This window comes from Malania oleifera, chromosome 5 (assembly GCF_029873635.1).
Source record: "Malania oleifera isolate guangnan ecotype guangnan chromosome 5, ASM2987363v1, whole genome shotgun sequence".
Lineage (NCBI taxonomy): Eukaryota > Viridiplantae > Streptophyta > Magnoliopsida > Santalales > Ximeniaceae > Malania > Malania oleifera.
The window spans coordinates 92,839,825-92,862,095 of NC_080421.1; the positions used below are offsets into that span (position 1 = coordinate 92,839,825).

A 22,271-nucleotide genomic window follows, 5' to 3' on the forward strand; every position below is an offset into this window, starting at 1 on the left:
TGCAAAGAGGAGGGAACTGCCCCAGTATTATGTATCCAAGGCCTTCCCAAGAGACAACTGTATGAAGGTGTAATATCCATGACTTGAAAAGTGATATCGAAGGTTACGGGTCCAATCTGAATAGGGATGTCAAGCGACCCTACGGACTCTCTTCGTGTTCCATCGAAGGCACGCACCACCAAATTGTTGGGTGTCACATAAGAAGGATCAATGGGTAACCTCTGCAGTGTAGTCATTGGCATAACATTGAGGGATGACCCATTATCTATCAAGACTCGAGACATCATATGATCCTTACATTTGGTGGATATATGCAGCGCCTTGTTGTGCCCCTGGCCTTCTGGCGGAATTTCTTCATCAGTAAAAGTGATGTAGTTGGAGGCCGCCAGACTTCCGATCACATGATTGAATTTATCAACGCTGATATCCTGGGGAATGTAGGCTTGATTTAGGACTTTAAGTAACGCCTCCCGATGGGTCTCTGAATTTAGTAGAAGTGAGAAAACAGATATGTGAGCCGGCATTTTCTTTAGTTGGTCCACAATGTTGTACTCGCTATGCTTTATTATCTTCAGGAATTCTTCGGCCTCTCCATTAGATATTGGACTTTTCACTACCCTGTCTGGTTCCCCTGCATTTTGTCGATTTATTTTAGAAGAATCTGGCATATACACCCTACCACTTCGAGTTATCCCTTTCACCCCTGCTATATTGCTGGTGCTTCCTTCGACATACGCTTCACATTCATATTTCCAGGGTACTGCTTGGTTATTCTTGTATGGGAATGGCCTGGGAGTAGAGATCAACAAGCGAGCTGGCGCTTCCAGTGTGGGAAGAGCCTTGTTCATGGTAGGTATGAATGGTTGATTAGTGCACTGATGATATACCGGCCTGTTTTCCCCAATGACTGCAATCTCTCCACTTTTGTGGGTACAACCAATCTCTATAAACTTGTTATCCACCATCTTTTGCAAAAACATTCTAAAAGTTACACACTCTTTCACAGATCTTCCTTCTTTACTCTGACATAAACAAAGTGCATTAGTGGGGCAAACAGCCTCTTGCCCTATCCGACCTGCCGCAATAAGTTCATTGAACACCCAATCTAAAGATATTTGTTCAAAATCCACATCATTCGTCCCTTCTTCTATCATTCCGACATTGTTACCCCCATGATTGGGCAAAGGGTTCCCTTGAATTCCGGGTTGTTTATCATCAAATGCTAGCCATCCAGCTTCTCTTAGTGTTTGAACCTTATTTTTGAATGCCCAACAACGTTCAATAGTGTGCGCGGGAGTGTTAGCGTGATATGCACACTTGGCTTCGGGGTCATACCATTGTGGAAAAGGTGCCGTAACGACCGTTCCAGGAATGACTGAAACTAAGTTCCTCTCCATCAATTGTGGGAATAATTCTGAGTATGTCATTGGAATAGGATCTATCCTTCTCATATTTCTCTGGATGCCTCTATCATGAGTTCGCATATTCGGTTGGGCGGGCATGCCCCCGGAAGGAACAACTTGGGGTCTACCTCCCGTATGAACTGTCTGATTGACAGAGGGCTCAAAAACAAAATTCCTCCTAGCCCCTGGGCCATGCTCTCTTTGATATTGTTGTCTTTGAACCATCTGAACCTCTTCTTCCTTCTTCTTGCTTGTCCATTTCTTGCCTAGACCAGTCTCTGCACTGATACTTTTAGTTCTTCCGACTTTGATGGCCGTCTCAATCCTCTCTCCAGTAGAAACGATGACCATGAAATCATGGGGGGTTGCCCCTAGGAGATGCCCGAAGTAAGGATCTTTCAACGTATTCACAAATAGGGAAATAGCCTCCCTGTCTTCCACCGGAGGATTGACTTGGACAGACATGTCCCTCCACCTGTATGCATATTCTCTAAATGTTTCGGTGGGCTTCATTTGCATACTCTGCAAGGTCATACGATCGGGTGCCATTTCTATAACATGGCGGTATTGAGCTATGAAAGAATTAGCCAAGTCTTTCCATGTGCGGATCCGAGCTCGATCTTGTTGAATATACCACCTGATGGCATGGTTCGAAATCGCGGTCGCGGGTAACGTCGCGAAACGGTCGCGGGTGTCGCGGGTCGCGGGAGACGCGGGTGTTACGTAACGGGAAGCGGGCGTAACGGTCGTGAATTTTTTTCACACATGCACAACTATGCCAAAATTAAAAAATAAGCATGAAATCCATTAATACATGATTTTTAATGAATTTTGCAGGCTTTCATTCACTCTACAAATGCTTTTTAATAGGCATTATGATTTTTATATTAATTTTAGTGCGCTGTTTACAAAAAAAATCATATTTTTTTATAGTTTACATTAGTTTAATGAGTAAAAAGATGTAGAAATGTAAGAATCAATTAATTAAAGTCATAAAGTTACTAAAAATGAATCAATACTCAATAGACTTAATACTCAATATACACATTACAGTGATTACATATACATGAATTTAAAAAGTGATTAATATCAAATATCAATAAATAGTTGAAAATACATGAATACAATATTACAAATTTATAACATAACACATGTCACCACCAAAAAGAATGACGTGGAGGGTCTTCATAATTTGCATCTGTATCTTGAGATTGGGATGGGAAATTATCTCCCCATCCTTGTGGAAATACATAGTTAAATGAACCCAAGTTTGCGTCATTTTGTTGTTGCTCTTGAAAATGTACTGGTGATGAAAATTCTCCTGAATAATGTCTATAAGTTGGGGCAGGGGCTGGCTCTGGGTAGTGTGTAGAAGAAGACTCACTAGATCCTGAGATTCCTGATCCACTGAGATAAAAATGTGAGTCACGAGATGCATAATGTGGATATGCTGGATGAGATCCATATGATTGTGATGATGAACCATCTAAACCAAAGTCGCCAAAACTACGAACCACACCATATGAATCTTCAGTAGAATCGCTAGGGTCACCACGAGCACTCCTTCTCCTGGGTTGTGAAGATTGGTTCCCTGGAGGAATACCCAAGTTATAATTTTCAGGTATGTCATGTAGTCCATAAGGATCAGAAGGATATATATCCCTTCCAAATGATGTCCCTGTATCATATCCATAATTATATTCTACACCGCCGCCTCCACCACCACCACTGCCACCCCCCCCAACCCCAGCTCCAGCACCACTATTACCATCATCATCACTTGGTGGGCTCAAACCAAGATTGTCATCACTTTGTGTGCGTTCAGGACTTGAACTTGAATCATCATGCGCGTTTATTGGTGGTTGATCACCTCCTTCTGTAGTACCACCAACCTCTTCATTTAACCAATTTGAATTGTCCTGACCGTCGAGTAGTGATGTCTCTCTCTCCTCTAACCATTGACTTAAAGGATCATCTTCTTCGAAAATGTAGTCCAAATTGATAGGATTGAAACCCTCTTCAATTTCTCGTTGGCTTCTTCTCATTGTACGTCTTAACTTTATCCTCATGTTGTAATGTACGAAAACAAGTTTTTGTAGTCTCATGTACTTTAATCTATTTCTTGTTTTCGTATGGATGAGGCTAAAGGTGCTCCAATTACGCTCACAGTTCGAAGCTGATGTGGTCTGGCTAAGAACTCTAATTGCTATTCTTTGGAGCTCAGGAGCACACAAGCCATAATGAATCCACCATTCAGCTGCATGAATAATTAAAAAGAGTTTTATGTTAGTATAGCGTATTTCAAAAGTCAAATTTGAACACAAAGAGAGAAAATAGAGTAATTCTCTATTATTTAGCTATATAGCCATATTTACCAGGATTTGTTTGTTTTACTGCCCTTTGAGCCAACGGGGTTCCAAAAGTCTCTTGCCTATCTCGATATAGCAACAACTAAAAAAGGATGATTGTAAAATATAATTAATTAATTAGATATATTAATAATTATTCTTAAAAGTATTATTAAATACTAGAACAATTCATTATTCAATTTAATGGAACCAATACTTACTTGATTAATAGCCCGAATTTGAGTATCTATATCGGGTACCAACTTGGTTATCACTTTTTTAACTCCATCCATGACTTCTCTAGCAACTTCAGGAGAGGGTGGGGCACCATAAAGAAATTGTGGGTTCAAAAAATACCCTACAATTAAATTTAGAAACATATTAATCAATAGTTTTCTAATGCAACCATGCATAATTTAAAAGTTAAAATAATAAGAAATTGTATTTGATTTACACTTACCAGCAGCGTGCAAATCTTGGTGCAACTGAAAACTCCACCGGTTGTCAATAATTTTCCAATAGTCTTTGTAAAACCGGCAATCTTTTTGAATGGCCAACTTCGCCCTATCAATTGCCTCGTATATGAAGCCCATGGTTGGTTTTTCATCACCATCAACCAATTTAAGAACTTTCACCAAGGGTTCTTGCACTTTAATTATATCAGAGGCCTTTTGCCAAAACTCTTTGCCTAAGATAATTTTCTTTGAATCATATGCTGGGCCTGATTTTGCCATTCCAAACCTTGAGTTTTTCTAAGCATCAGATGTAAACATTTCCCTTAGTGCTTGTTTATGCCTGACAATAGTCTCCAAAGCAATGAAATTTGTGGCAAATCGAGTGATGGCAGGGCGAAGTAACTCTCTATTATTTGTGAATTTCTTCATGAAATTCACTGTCCATGTGTGGTTGTAAATAAATGAGGTTATTGTTCTTGCATCTTCTAAGACCTTCTTCACGTTACTTTTCTTACCAATATCTTCAAGAATAAGGTCTATGCAATGAGCTGCACATGCTGTCCAATAGAGATTGGGCCTCTTCTGCATTAATAATTTTCCTCCTGCCTTCATTGCAGCTTCATTATCAGTCACTACTTGGACAACATTCTCCTCTCCAATTTCTTCAACCACCTCATCCATTAATCTGAAATGAAATTATAAATTCAATAATTACTACTATTTAATTAAAAACATGCAAGTCCATAATACTATTTGCATATACAATTAAAATTAGAAAATTACCTGAAATAATATTCAGCTGTTCTGCTTGGCACATCAGAGGCATCAACTGATTTATGAAACACGGTGCCTCTATCGCAATAAACTAAAAAGTTTATAATGTGTTTTCTAGTTGGTCCTGACCAACCATCACACATAAGTGTTACACCTCTTTCCTTCCAAATTCCAGCAAAAGAAGCTATATAATTTTTCATTTCTTGATACTCTTGCTCCAAATAAATTTCAGATATCTCATAGGGTGATGGACCCTTCACCCCCTTTCCAACCTCTGCAGCAATATCAAGCATAGGCTGCATAAATGGAGAGTCAGCTACATTCGCTGGAATCCGATTATAAATTAGGAATTTTCCAACCGCTTTTCCTAATTTACTTCTTAAACCTTTCAGTAACTTTGTGTTGAGTTTTGGTTGTTTCGCACTCTTGCTTCTTTCTAAAATAGGATCCATTGCCTTTAGTCTAGCTTCAGGGGCATCAGGATTGATCCATTGTCGTCCACTACCTCCAGGTTCTCGACCACTATAAGATCGAGCTCCTGCTCTATTGAAACCACTGGTAGCACCACTGTCAGAGCCACCTCCCTCTTCATAAATATTACCCCTTCCAGTTGTTCTTGCTCGAAATCTTTGTCTCTCTTCCCATTGTTGTTGTGATCGCATGCTTTCTTGTCGAGCGAATCTCATACTTTCTTCTTCCAAGTCTTCTTCATCGCTGAAATTCTCAAAATCTCCTCTAATTTGGGCTTCTGCTTCTTCTTGCCTTTTTTGTTTATCTCTTTTCTTCTCAGCATACTGTTGTAGATGTTTCATCATTTGTTCTCTTACTTGTGTGGTCACATTTGAGCATCCAGCTACTTGACCCTTTTTATGTGCCAAGTGTTGTTTCAAGCGTGTAATGCCCCCTTTGATTATCTTCCCACATAACTTACACATAATAACATGTCTATTACCGTCTACCGCAGTACCAAAATGCCATCCAATATCTTCACTAGGTAAGTTTTCATTTCCTCTATCACGTGACATATTGATAGACTTAATTTGATGATCTCTACACAAAATATAAAGAAAATACAAAGTTACAACCTTCCTACAATGACAGGAATAATATAATTAGTAATTTAGTAAATATTAAATAATAAGTACTAAATAGTCCTAATTTTAAATACTTATTACGTAAAAATAAGTATAATATTTGATTAAAAATAATAAGTAATGTTTATTATTTTTATATATAAATAAACAAAATTATAAAATATTAGATATTTTATTACAAAAAAAATATATTCCTTTATCTTTAAAAAGATATTTTCATTATTTTTTATAGCTTGATTTTATTTTCATTTATAACTATAAGAAATTAACAGGTGAAAAAGATTTTTGCTCTACTTTCATATACATCATAGCATCACAAATAGAGATCCATACATTACAAATTGACTATTTAATTTTTTAAACATTTTCTCAGTATATGGATTAAAATATTAGATATTTTATTACAAAAAAATATATTCCTTTATCTTTAAAAAGGTATTTTCATTATTTTTTTAACTTGATTTTATTTTTATTTATAACTATAAGAAATTAACATTGTAATTTTAAAGGTGGAAAAAACTTGCTCTACTTTTATATACATCACAGCATCACTAATAGAGATCCATACAGTATAAATTTTCTATTTAATTTTTTAAGCATTTTCTCAATTTATGGATTAAAATAAAATTTTTCTACAAATTCCAGTAGTAAACTAGTAATTAGCAAAAATCTGAATTATTAATATATTAACTATTAGGTTAAAATGTTTTTTATTAAGTTATCAATTTTTACTTTATTTGATAACTGAAAAACAAAAAATAGATCATGTAATGATTTATTTTACCTAATTTTAAATTTAACGTCAAAATGATATTTTAAAACTTAAAAAATATTTATAAATAGGAAATATGTGATAAAACTAAATTTTCCTAATTACCTTTCAAAAAATATAAGACAATTAAAATATTTATAAATTAAGAAAATTTTATTTTACATAATTATTACTATTTTTTGATTTTTTACTCTATTAAATTACTCTTTTTTTAATTCAATTTAACAAACATAATTTACAACAAATTATAATTAAAAAAAAAACATAATAAAAAGTTTAAGATGTGGGAGATTTCTGATCTTTGAAAAGAAAAAAAAAACAAGAGCTGCATCTATAGGCAAGGCATAAGACTAGAAAAGAGTATTTTTTGTACTAATGTTGTATCTTGGAAGTCTGTAACCATAATACTATTAGTCTATTTCTAACGGTGTCAGCTTTCAAAAAATGTTAATGCGATACCATATAAATGAAATTGATATTGTATATGAATATAATAATTTACAACAAAAAAAATGCTGTTAGGGGAAATAATTATGCAAAATGTTGTTTTACTCACAAATATAAAATAGCATAGAAATAGAACATGAGAAATTGTCCACTCCATATTTTTGGAATGCCATGTCATAGTCATTTATTTTAAAATAATATATATTTTATATGCAATGAAACCAAAAGGAAAGAAAGAATACGTAAAGAATGAATAAAAGTATGTTAATCAAAACAGAATATGACATGCTTAAATTGTTTAGGAACCAATTTGCATATTAAATGAATCTGAAATTTTAAAGCTTTTTACTCTATTAAATTACTCTTTTTTTTTTTAATTCAATTTAACAAACATTACTTACAATAAATTATAATTAAAAAAAAAACATAATAAAATATTTAAAATGTGGTTGTGGGTGTTGAGTGTTATTGAAATAAAGCTTATCTCATACGCGAGACGCGAGATAAGCAGAGGGCAGAGAGTCTGAGACTCTGAGTGAGACCGAGAGAGGGGAGGCGACTCGGAGGATGGAGGAGCCTCGAAGCCTCGAAGCTTCGTGCGACGACTGGCGGAGGGCTGGCTGGTGGCTGCGAGTGCGACGACGCCGACGACTGGTAGAGGGCTGGCTGGTGGCGGCGAGTGCGACGACTGGCGGTGGCGGATGAAGCTGCCTTCGGCCACTCTCAAGCTTCGAAGAACTTTGTTAGGTTCAGGATTCAGGAAACGAAGGCTGCGAAGATGAGTAACTCAGGCTTCAAAGGAGTGAAGGCGTGAAGCCATCTTATAGCTTCAGCGGCTCGGCCAACAAAACTGCAAGTAAGTATTTTTGTTTTTGAATGTTAGATTTAGGTAGATTGAATGGTAGATGGGTGCTTGGGACTCGGGAAAGGGGGAAAGGAACGCTGCGCAGCAGAAAGCAGATTCTGCAAGTTGTCGGTATGTAACGGTCCGTAACGGACTGTTACGGAGTGTAACGTAGGGGTAACGGCTGTTACGGAGACGTAACGGCCGTTACGGCTGTGAATTTTTTCCGAACCGCATTATCAGCCCGGATCGGTTTCGGAGCCCTTGATTTACGTTACGTATCGGCCGTTATGTTACGTAACGGCCGTTATTTAAAACCATGCCTGATGGCTGCCCCTGTCAAGCTATCTTGAAAGCAATGCATCATTAGTCTCTCATTATCGGAATGTGCAGCCATTTTTTGGCAATACAGGCGCAGGTGAGTTCGAGGACAATTAGTTCCATTAAATTTTTCAAAATCTGGTACTTTGAATTTCGGTGGTAGGGTGACCTTTGGTACAAGACACAGATCATTGGGATCTACAGAGTCGAATGTATTGGATCCCTCAATAGCTTTCAGTCGTTCCTCTAGTACATCGTATCGACGTTCAGTTTCAGATCTGTTTACCCCCAAATCAGAAGCTACTAATGGGGGAGTCCCCATTACTGGAAACCCCTGTGCTGGTATATTGGGGATGAACGGGGGTATACTTGGCATTGAACCCTCCATGACGCCAGGAAGTGGAACTGACGTTTGTCCATGTACTGGGGTAAACCCTGGAGGATGAGTAGGATCCATATCTGTCTCCGGATCATTCTGCACTGCTTTTCCTTTGTTCGTCAACAATTCCAGGATCTTGCTCATTTTTTCATTCAATTTTTCTTGTCCTTGCTCTATGCCCAGGACTCTACCTTCCAATTGTTCACTCATTTCTTTTGCCCTTCTCCTGGTATTGTATTGATGCGTGACAGTCTCAATGTTGCTTGCTCAGACGGATTCTGTGGCTAGGCACTGCAAACCAAAACTTTCCCTTTTTAGAATCGTGAATGCATAGGTATGCATGCATGAAATGCAATGGTCTTTTCAAGACAAGTGTAAATTTCACAAATATGAAACATATGTATGCAACCTAATGTACTCCGATCAAGGTTCATGGAAGAGATCATCATCTTTGTAGAAAATAAAATCCGCTTTTCATTAATAGAATCCTTTCATACAATAACAAATCTAATCAAATATCAAAATCTGCTCATGATTGCACAATCTCTGCATTTTGCTGTGTCGTCTTTCTACGCAAAGCCCGAAACTTGGCCTCCCAGTAGCCTGCTTTCATTATGCACAGCTCCATCTTTTCCAGTACTTGATTATACTTGCTCCTCTGCTCATCCCCTTGCCTCTCCAATTCTTGTATGTAGAGCGATTTCTTTTTGACTTCGGTATGGGCATCTTCTAACATTCGAGATTTCTGTTCAAGTGCTGCTTGAAGTCTTCGTCTTTCCTTCCTTAGAGCCACGACCTCTTCTTCTGATTGTATGTGCCGAATCCTCTGTCGCTTGATTTCCTTGCGATAGACAGAGACTAGAGCCTCCTTTTGCTGATTCCCCACTTCTGCTCTTGCATCTCCCTTTTCTACTGGGCATGGATCTCCTTGTGGCTTCAATTGTATGCACGCGCTTGGTGATTTAACATGCTCAATAACAACTTCTGGGATTCTTTTGAGTCGGGGGTTTACTCGGTTTTCCAGCCATACTTCAATTTCCTTGGACTGTGGTAATTCCATCACCTGGACCTATTAGGTGCACATGTTTCCAAGCCACCATGAACTTTCTAATTTGATCTTGAGTGTCTCCTACTTCATATGCGAAGTCCGAGTCGGCTAATCTGTGAGTCATAGGCACAAACTGAGACGCTCCCACTTGCCTTCTTGCCAACAAAGGAGCATATGCTATTCCTCCCCATGGACCTAATAACGGGACCCATGGGAAGTTTCCACATCGATACATCATGTTGGAATGGTTCATCCATGGCGCTTGCCAAACTAATCCCAACTCCCTCAGTTTATGTAATTTTTCATTCCAGTTAGCCTTGCTCCTTTGAATATTCTGCTGAGCCTCTTCGAACTCGGCTAAGGGGATTCGAAGAGCTGAAAAGGTGTTATGATACCCCCCTTGTTTACTTGGCAGGTGACTGGCAAACCAAACATAGAGTAATGATACGCAACATTTTAGTCGCTCCTGACCCTTGCTCCTGCATTTGTTAAGAGATCGAAAGGTTTCTGCCAAAATCCCAGGAACCGGATTAGCCCCATTTTTTACTTGCGCCACGAAAGAAATAGTAGATCTATCAATGGTCCCTAGTTCTTTGGGAAATATAATTAGGCCATATATGGCCAGTGCGAACAAATGTATCTGAACCTCTTCACCTTTCTCCTCTTCCAACAACTCCTTCAAGCATTTCCAAGTGATCCTTTCGCTTTCCCCTGCCGTTCGTTGAATCTTGACCCCAGCAAGGTTATACAACTCCCGTGCTAAGGAAATCCTGGAATCAGGCACATAAGTGCGGTAGGGGGATCGCCGTGTCATCAAATGCAGTAGCGAGGAGTACTCTTCAATTGTAGGAACCATGTCGATTCCATCTATCGTAAAACATGTGTACGGAGGATTCCAGAAGTCCACCAATGCCTTCACCATCTGAAGATTCACCGTTATGTGTAACAAGAAACCGATATGGCCATATAACTGTGAGAATTCCAAACGGCGTTGTGGGGTCCAATCCTTCCAGATAGTTTTTAGTTCCTCCCGGGAGTTGGACCGAGTATATAAGCACACTTTGGCAGGTAATTCCACTTTTGATTCTTCATTCAAGCTATCTCCCCACTGCTTTTGTTGTCTTTCAGAATATAACTGTACTACGGACTCAGTTTCCTGATAAACAACAGTGTCCTCCATAACTGAATCTGATCTCTTCCAGAAACCTTGGGAAAGTAAATGGGATGCCTATATGGATGCAATATGTTAGCAACATTATCATATAATTCAAAGCAGAAACTTAAGATGTGACTACCAACTTATCGGAGATGATTATGTCTGCATGTTTATGAAATTGAGCATGGGATGCATGATTATGAGATATGTGAATGCATAAGTATTTAATGCATGACCATGGGATGCGATGTGTATTTATGTACGGGAGTACTTAGTGCGAAAATATATACAAATAGGATATGAACATGTATGCAACCTATTGTGCGTGAAATTATGCATGAAAGCATGGATGCAAAGTAACCTAACTAGCATTCTAGGAAAAGTTCCACTAATGAAAAATTTCAAGATTACGACAATCATTGATGGGCCACAATTTCAATTCAATTCTTCTCTCAATCATTCTTTTTCTTGACGAAGGTCCATGTACCTCAGATTCTATGAAGGGTCAAATTATGATCTGAGGTTGGGGGTTGACCCTAGTTAGTCAACCCACTGAATTTGTTCAGTATGGGCTTGTGGACTTCAATGTGCACTTGGGCCTCAAGTATATTAAAATATGGGCTTCAATATATTTCATGATGGGATCAGACCCTAGTTTTAAAAGGATTTGGGCTTAGATTGTTTAGAAAATATTGGCCCAGATTTTTAGGGTAATAGGGCCAAAGACCATTTTTGAAAACTGGGTTTGACCCCTTTTGGAAAATTGGGTCTGAGCCAAATTTTTTTTTTTTTTTTTTTTTAAGGAAAAGGTTGGGCCTATACTTGTTATTTCTCAAAAAATTGGGCCCGAGCTATTTGAAAAGGGTTGGGCCGACCCATATTTTAAAATAGTTGGGCCAAGTGCTTCATTTTGAAAGGATGGGCCTTTGTCTCATTACTGGACTTTTTCTGAATACTGGCTAAGTAGTATGTATGCCTAAATGTATGTCAAATGCATGATATAATACAAAGTATTCCCCAACATATATACAACACACTATTCATGGAGAAGGATGTGGCTCCTGTCCCAACCTAGGGTAGGTACACGTATATAGGGTTGTTCATGGCTCTATCCTAGTTAAGGGAAAACTATGGACAATTACGTGTGGGGAGGCTTTAATCCCTATTGACAAAAAGGTCCCCAATTTGAAATTTCATCCTCCCCCATAGGGGTCCGAACAAAACTCGCATTGAGCGGGGTGGTTCGCGGGTCCCATCAAGCTTAAGCTACGAAGGGACAAACGCTATTACACCCCTATCTAATCTTAGCAGGTAAAGCTCGGGTATAGAGCGTGAGAGTGTGTGAATTCAAACTTTAACCTAATCCCGCTATCCCCACATTTATTCACATGCTATAAAGAATATGGAAGTAAGATATCTACCATTAATGTATTTATTCACAAGATATGGAAACATATTATCTGCCATTAACATGTTGATTCTAAAAAATTTAGAAACAAAAAATAAGGAAACAAAATATTTATGATTAGTATACAAAATATCTATAATTAATATGCTTATTCACAATATCTACAATTAATATGCTTATTCAGAATATTTAGAAACAAAATATCTACAATTAATGCTCAACAAATTAGGAAACAAAATATTTTTAATTAATTGAGGTTTTTTACAAATTATGGAAGTAAAATATTTACAATTAAGTAAAGTTATTTACAAATTACAATATTTACAAAATAAGGAGTAATTAAAAGATTTATTAAATTTAAACTTGGGATAATTTTCAATTAATTAATGGCTCGACCCTCTAGGTCCCCAGCGGAGTCGCCAAGCTGTCGCGGCGTCCCGGGAGCGCGTGTGCCCCGGGAGGCGAAATTAAAATTATTTTAATATTTTCAGGAAAAATATGGTGTAGGAGTCGCCACTAACCTTTAGTGCGGTTAGAACACATGATCACTACCCCGTTAGGGGTAGAATCGGTCTACATTACCAGAGTTGGGGTCGGGAGTTCGGTTACGCGAGGGGAAGGTACGAGCACCCCCTACGCGCCCGTTCTTAAGAACGGCACCTAATTAATTTAAAATTATCCTTAAGTTAATCTAATAAATCTTTACATTACTCCTTTTTATGAATTTATAAATACATAGGAAAATAAATAAATATATACATATATTCCCTCAGAGCTTAGGGTACGTGATGCCCAAAGGCTAATACCCCTTGCAATTGAATCATAGGGAAATAAAAACCAAAAAATATTTAATAACAAAAATGTAATAATACTAAAATAGTTACAAGTTAATACAAGTACTAAAAATAAATCAGTTGAATATACGTATGCTTCAAGTGAGAATAATGATAGTAATAATAATAGAGATAATTAATACAATAATAATATTAATAGTAATAATAGATAATACATTAATGATGATAATAATAATGGTAATAAATAATAGAAGTAACAAAGATAATATACGTATTTTGATAATATGATACTTACCTTACTATTAACACGCGGTTAAGGACATGCACATATATATAAACAATTAATTAAGGAAACAAATCAGTCTTAGGGTTAAAATATGGAAACTAAGTAGCCCTAAGATTAATCTGTAAATATACAATAATATATATGGAAAACAATTAATAAAATTATGGTAACAAAATCAACCCTAACCAACAATGATAATACAATAAATCAGAATATGATATACAATGTTAAAAATATATAACAGTAATGCAATAATTTTAAATATGCAATAATATACAATATCAATAAACACAAATATATAATAAGGATAAAGCATCAAACAATTAAACATTAATGTGGACATCCTGAATAAATATACAAATAAAAATAAATATATTGTCATACAAACCCCCTAAATACATATACAAATAATAATAAAAAAAATTGCATATATAACAATGATGAAATATTAACAATAAAATGCCCTAAATAAATATACAAAACATGAATACCTAAGCAATGCTTTTTACAAATAATAAATAACAATAATATCTAGTGATAATAACAAATGATACACAATAATAACTATATGTTAACAATATGAAATAACAAACCCTAATAAAATAAGAACATATATATGACTACAAAAACAATACAAAATAACAAATCGCAATATTACTTACATAATATAAGCATACATTTGATAATAACATGATAAGTAAAAAAAACCATAATATTACTTATTTAATAATTATACAATTCAAAATTTTAAAAAATTGAAACCAGCCTCAACAAATATAAAGGAAACCTACAAAAATGAGAAAACATTGATTAGTATCTACAGTAATTATTTCAAGAAATCTAAACAAATATCACTGCAATAAAATGAAATTATATACACAATATTTAGAATTTTAAACATATATACAATAGACGCCTAGATTTGAATATTAACTAAATACCACAATAAATAATGTATTAATATACTAAAGTCTTAAACTTGAATATTAAAAAAACATGAAGAGAAACATAAAAGAAATACACGTGCACGTGTGTGTGTGTGTGCAAATACAGCAGTGGCTTACCGTGGGTGTTGCCGGAGACGAAGGTGGCTTCGGGTGGTTGCAGCAGAGTTGCAGAGGGAGAGGCGCGTGAGGGAGCTGGGCGGTGACGGTGACCTGACGTGACGAATGGGTGAGGATGGAGAGCTGCTGCCGGGGTTGCAGAGGTCCTCGGGTCTGCTTGTGGTAGCTTGAAACAGAGGAGCTGCTATGGCTGCCTCGGCTGGACTTGGGGAGGTCTGATGGTGCGTCGTGGCCGTAGGGGTGGTGCCGGTGGTTATGGTGGTTGGCGGCGCTGGAGATCCTGGAGGCTGGTCGTGAATCTTGGATGCCGTGGAGATGTTGTGCCGGAGCTGGGTTGAGTTGCAGAGGGGTCCGTGGACTGCTGGGTGTGCGGTTGCAGGTGACGACGGAGGATGGGTGGTGCTACGGTGGCGTGGAGGATGGCTGTGGGTTGCCGTGTGTGAGCGAGGGCTGGTGATGGTGGTCGTGAGAGAGAGAATGAGAGAAGAAGATGAAGAGCAGCGGCTGGAGTTGCCGCTGCTGCTGTGCCCTCGGCTCTCTCTTTTTTTCTTCTTTTTTTTTTTTTTTTTGCTCTGTGCCTCTGCCCCCCGGCTGTAGGTTCTGTGCAGCGCCCCCTCTTCTTATAAAAATAATCTTGAAGAAACCCTAAAAACATTTCTTTTTTGGTTTATGGTATTTCTCTTTTCTTTGGTAATAATATATACTACTATTATGTAAGTAAGGAAATAATAATAATAATAATAATAATAAGGTAAAAATAATAATAATAATAAAATAATAATAATAATAGTAATGATAAAGATAAATGAATAAATAAAATAATAATAATAATAGTAATAATAAAGGTAAAAATACTGATAATAATAATAATTAACAATAATGTCAATAATAATGAAAATAATTAATAATAATAATAATAAACAATAAAAATAAAAATAAAAATAAAAATAAAAGTAATAATAATAATACTAATGAAAAATAATAATAATAAATAAGATAATAGTAATAATAGTAATAAAAATACTAATGATAAAATAATAAAAATAATAATGAAAATAATAATAGTAATAATAATAAAGTACTATTAATAATACTAATAATAATAATAATTCAGAAAATAATAATAATAATAATAATAATAATAATAATAACAAGATAAATAAATAATAGTAATAATAATAATGATAATAAAGATACTAAAATAATAAATAACAACAACAATAATAATAATAATAATAATAACCGAAATAAATAATAATAATAATAATAGTAATAACAAAGGAGAAATAAATAAACTATAATAATAATAATAGTACTAAAAAGGTAAACATACTAATAATATAATAATTAAAAATAATTAAATAATAATGAAAATAATAATAAAATATAATAAGAAATAAACAAATTATAAATAGAAATAAAAACAAAAGTAATAATAATAATAAATAAGCATAAGAGTAAAATAGTAATAAAAATACTCCGGATAATAAAAAATAATAAAACTAATAATGAAAATAATAATAATATAATAATAATAATAATAAAGTACGATTAATAATACTAATATAATAATAATAATACAGGAAAAAAAAATAATAATAATAATAATAATAAAAAAATAACAAGATTAGTGAAGATTAAAATGATAATAATAATAATAAAGAATAAATAATAATAATACTAATAATAATAAAATAATAATAATAGTAATACATATATTGGGCCTGGGTAAAAATGGGGTGTCTACATCATCTATAAACAACATATACCATGGAACCTCATTTTGGATACTCCTAGTAAGTTCATCTATCACTAGGGTGAAAAGATAATGCCTCAAAGCTTATCCTTGATGCACACTTCTTTTGATTGGAAACTCCCTAGTCTCCACTCATAGTCCTAAGGCTCGTCAAGGCTCGTCATTACTCCATTGTACATATTCTTAATGACATCTATATATCTATTATATATGCCCTTTTTTACCAAAACCCACCATAAAACTTCCTTCGATGCCTTATCATGCGCTTTCTCTAAGTCAATAAAATAATTTGCAAGTCTCTCTTCTTTTTCCTTAACTTTTCCATTAATCTTCTTAAAAGATATTTTTTTTGTGAAGTCATATTTTTAATCAGTTATTATTTAATTTTTTTAGACATATGAATTGATTTTGGTGGGAACATCTGTAAAAAAAAAATTCCTATAATCCGGTTTAGCAAAAAAGGAAAATTCGTATAATCCTGTCATATTGAAAAATATAGAGGGGAAAGGGGGTTTATATAGGTTGAGGGGAGACCCAATTCCTCTTCTATGACTTGGTGTTGGGGGAGGCACTCAACTATCCAAGTGAGCTACTAAGCTCACTCAGCTGCACAGTGTAGGAATAAGATAGGAGAAAATGTTGCAGAATAGAAAATTGCTTCAAGGCACGTTACAATGTCGTTTTCCTTAAAACGTTATTTGCCTCCGCCAAATCGTGTGTATTGAGTTAGCAAATACGTTTTCAGGATACAATGAAGCCCAAAATTTAATTTGATATTAGTTTGCGTTATACACAAACGAAAACTGATCATAAACACCCTTAGAATAATCTGAACAAATTTTCTGGAATTCTATCTCTGCAAAAAATAGAATCCAAATTTGAAAAAGATATAATTTGTGGAAGCTTTATGTAAGAAAGAGATAGGACGAGAATGATGAGTTTTTTTATTTTTCGTGGAGGTAATTCTGTCTATTGTATAGACAAAATATCTATGCACTTTTTTGAAAGATTGCGTCTCTGTTCAAATCGAGAAGCAGATTGAAATTGGTAGCAACTCGGCGTCGACCTGGTCAAGATCTAAGGAATTCCTGGTCAGTCGATAGTACCGTCGGACCAGGTGTCTTGGTCGCGCCACTATCCTAAAACTTGTTAATATTAGTTTTAACCACCGATCATGATCAATGTCACGATCTCACACGATGCAAGCGGGTGCACAGTGCCCAAAGTGCTAAAATTCTTATATTTTAGAAAATATTCCAACATTCCCCCCCATTTCAAAATTATAGCTGACCAATGATTTATTCAAATAAGAGATTCATTAGCAATTAAATGAATGGTTTTTAGAATTGAAAACCTTCAACTTAGTGAAACTATCAAGTAATCAGATTTATAGTAGACGAACTTGAACTAGCCAATCCTCTGTTTGATTCACCAGGGATCCATATCACCCACAAATTATAGATCTATTGAGGTTACCAAAAGCCGACGCCTTGGGATGGATGCGGTGAAGAGTGTGTGGAATTCAAACTTTAACCTAATCCCGTATCCCCACAATTTATTAAAATGAATAAAGATATGGACGTAAAGATATCTACCATAATTGTATGATTCACAAGATATGGAAATATTATTGCCATTAACATGTTGCTTTTTTTTTTTCTCAAAAATTAGAAAACAAAAAATAAGGAAACAAAATATTTATATTAGTATAACAAAATATCTATAATAATATGCTATTCACATATCTACAAATTAATATGCCTTATTAAGAATATTTAGAAAAAAAAAAAAAATATCTAAATTAATGTCAACAAATTAGGCAAACAAATATTTTTAATTAATGCGGTTGTTTTTACAAAAATTATGGAAGTAAAATATTTTACAATTAAGTAAGTTTATTTACAAAATTACATATACAACTAAAGGAGTAATTAAAAGAATTTATTAAATTGAAAACCTTGGGATAATTTTCAAATTAATAATGGCTAGACCCTCTAGGTCCCCAGCGGAGTCGCCAAGCTGTGCGACGGTCCCGGGAGCGCGTGTTGCCCCCGAGGAGGAGAAATTAAAAATTATTTAATATTTCGGAAAAAATATGGTGTAGGAGGTCGCCACCCCTTTAGTGCGGTACGAACACAGGATCACTACCCCGTTAGGGTCGAATCGGTCTACCTAACAGAGTGGGGTCGGGAGTTCGGTTACGCGAGGGGAAGGTACGAGCACCCCATACGCGCACGTTCTTAATAACGGCACATAAATAATTTAAAATTACCCTTAAGTTAATCTAATAAAAAATCTTACATCAATCCTTGTCTGAATTTATAAATACATAGGAAAATAAATAAATATATACATATATTCCCTAGAGATTAGGGTACGTGATGCCCAAAGGCTCATACCCCTTGCAATTGATCATAGGGGAATAAAAACCAAAAAATATTTAATACAAAATGTAATAATACTAAAATGTTACAAGTTAATACAAGTACTCAAAATAAAATCCGGGGAATATAAGTATGCTTCACGTGAGAATAATGTAGTATATAATAGACGATAATTAATACCATAATATATTAATCGTAATATAGATAGATAATACATAATGATGAGAAATAATAATGGTAATAAATAATAGAGTTAACAAGATAATATGTATTTTGATAATATGATACTTACCTTACTATTTAACACGCGGTTAAGGACATGCACATATATCTAAACAATGAATTAAGGAAAAAATCAGTCTTAGGTAAAATATGGAAACTAAGTAGCCCTTAAGATTAATCTGTAAATATACAAAATTATATGGAAAACCAATAATAAAGTTATGTACGCAAAATCAACACCTAACCAACAAGATATCAATAAATCAGAATATGATTTTATACAATGTGAAAATATATAACAGTAATTGACAATTAATTTTAAATATGAATAATATACAATATCAATAAACACCCAAATATCTATAAGGATAAAGCATCAAACAATTAAACATAATGTGACATCCTGAAATAAAAAATACAAATAAAAATAAATATATTGGCATACAAACCCCCGCGTAAATACATATACAACAAATAATAAAAAAAAATTGGAATATAAACAATGATGAAATATAACAATAAAAATGCCCTAAATAAATATACAAACAGATAACTAAGCAATTGCTTTTACAATAATAAAAAAAATAACAATAATATCTAGTGAGAAGTACAAATGATAACACTAATAACTATATGTTACAATAGAAATAACAAACCCTTAATAAAATAAGAACAGATATATGACTAACAAAAACAATACAAAATAAAAACACATCGAATTATTTACTTACCTATCTTAAGCATAAATGTGATAATAAACATGATAAGTACAAAAAAAACATAATAAACTTTTTAATCATTATTTTTTGAACAATTCAAAATTGGAAAAAATGAAACCAGCCTCACAAATATAAAGGGAAAACTAACAAAAATGAGGAAAAAACATTGATTAGTATACTACAGTAGTAATTATTTCAAGAAATCTAAACAAATATCAACGAATAAAATGAAATATCTACACAATATTTAGAATTTTTAAAACTATAAAGAGACGCCTAGATTTGAATATTAACTAAATACCACAATAAATAATGTATTAATATACTAAGTCTAAACCTTGAATATTAAAACAAAACATGGAAGAGAACATAAAAGAAATTACACGTGAACGCGTGTGTGTGTGTGGCACATACAGCAGTGGCGTAACAGTGGGGGTGGTGACGGAGACGAAGGTTGGCTTCGGGTCGGTGGTGGTTGCGCAGAGTTGCAGAGGGAGAGGGCGCGTGCGGGAGCTGGGCGGTGCCGTTGACCTGACGTGACGAATGGGTGAGGCTGGGAGAAGCTGCTGCCGGGGTTGCAGAGGTCCGCGGGTTATGCTTTGTGTAGCTTGAAAACAGAGGAGTGCTATGGCTGCCTCGGCTGTGACTTTGGGGAGGTTGATGGTGGCGTCGTGGCCGTAGGGGGTGGTGCGGTGGTTATGGTGGTTGGCGGCGCTGGAGAGCCTGGAGGTGGCCGTAATCTTGGCAGCCGTGGGAGATGTTGATGCCGGAGCGGGTTGAGTGGCAGATGGGTCCGTGGACTGCTGGGTGTGCGGTTTTTGCAGGTGACGAAGGAGCTGGTGTGTTGCTACGGTGTCCGTGTTGGAGGGCTGTGGGTGCCGTTTGTGTGAGCGAGGCGGGTGTTGGTGATGGTGTCGTGAGAGACGAGGAATGAGAGAAGAAGATGAGAGCAAGAGGCTGGGAGGTGCGCTGCTGTGTGCCTCGGCGCGCTTTTTTTTCTTCTTTTTTTTGTTTTTCTCTTGTGCCTCGACCCCCGGCTGTAGGTTCTGTGCAGCGACACAATCTTATTATAAAAATAATCCTTGAGAAAGAAACCCTAAAAACATTTATTGTTTTGGTTTATGGATATCTCTTTTCCTTGGGAATAATAATATACTAATTATGTAAGTAAGGAACTACTAATAATACTAATAATAATAAGTAAAAATAATACTAATAATAAAATAATAATAATAATAGTAATGATAACGCATAATGATAAATAAATAATAATAAAATAGTAATAATAAAGGTTAAAAATACTGAGCATAAATAATAATTAAACAATAAGGCAATAATAATGAAATAATTAATAATAATAATAATAAACAATTAAAAATAAAAATAAAAATAAAATAAAAAGTAATAATAATAATACTAATGAAAAAAATCATAATAATAAATAAGATTAATAGTAGTACTAATAGTAATAAAAATACTATGATAAAATTAATAAAAAAATATGAAAATACTAATAGAAATAATTAATAAAGTACTATTAATAATACCATAATAATAAGAATTCAGAAAAATAATAATAATAATTACTAATAATAATAATAATAACAAGATAAAATAAATAATAGTAATAAGTATTATGATTAATAAAGATACTAAAATAATAATACACAACAAAACAATAAGAATAATAATACAATAACCGAAAATAAATAATAATAATAATAATAGTAATAACAAAGAATAAATAAATAAAATAATATAATAATAATAGTAAGAATAAAGGTACAATCTACTAATAATAATAATTAAAAATAATGTTCAATAATCCTTTGAAAATATAAAAATAATAATAAGAATAAACAATATAAATAGAAATAAAACAAAAAGTATAATAATAATAAATAAGATAATGAGCTAATAGTAAAATAGTAATAACAATACTAATGATAATAACACACGATAAAAATATATGAAAATACTATAATAATAATATAATAAGAAATAAAGTACTAGTAATAATCCTAATAATAATAATATACAGAAAAATTTATAATAATATATACTTAATCATAAAAATAACAAGAATAGTGAATATTAATAATAATCATAATAATAATAAGAATAAATAATAATAATACTCATATGATAAAATAATAATAATAGTACTACATATATTGAGGCCTGGGTAAAAAAAAATGGGGGGTGTCTAATCATTATAAACAACATTATCCGAACCTCATTTTGGATATCCTGTAAGTTCATCATCAATAGGGTGAAAGATAATGCCTCAAAGCTTATCCTGATGCACACTTCTTTTGATTGGAAACTCCCTAGTCTCCACTCATAGTCCTAAGGCTCGTCAAGGCTCGTCATTACTCCATTGTACATATTCTTAAGGATTCTAAGATATTATATTATGCCTTTTTTACCAAAACCCACCATAAAACTTCATTCGATGCCTTAGATGAGTTTCTCTAAAGTTCACTTAAAGATTGCAAGTCTCTCTTCTTTTTCCTTAACTTTTCCATTAATCTTCTTAAAAGATATTTTTTTTGTGAAGTCATATTTTTAATCAGTTATTATTTAATTTTTTTAGA

The 22,271-nt window shown here is 34.3% G+C and overlaps 2 protein-coding genes across 4 annotated transcripts in view; one reads left to right on the top strand and one right to left on the bottom strand.

Annotated features, from left to right (window-relative positions):
• Positions 1–22,271, top strand: part of LOC131156370 (uncharacterized) — a 47,074-nt gene that overhangs the window by 18,864 nt on the left and 5,939 nt on the right. The gene's annotated exons all lie outside the window — the stretch shown is intronic.
• Positions 3,512–4,592, bottom strand: LOC131156371 (uncharacterized). The gene is made up of 3 exons (XM_058110002.1): positions 4,212–4,592; positions 3,973–4,109; positions 3,512–3,854 (listed from the first exon to the last, which is right to left on the bottom strand). The coding sequence occupies exons 1-3, from the start codon at positions 4,483–4,485 to the stop codon at positions 3,753–3,755; spliced, it is 513 nt and encodes a 170-aa protein (XP_057965985.1). The 5' UTR covers positions 4,486–4,592; the 3' UTR covers positions 3,512–3,752.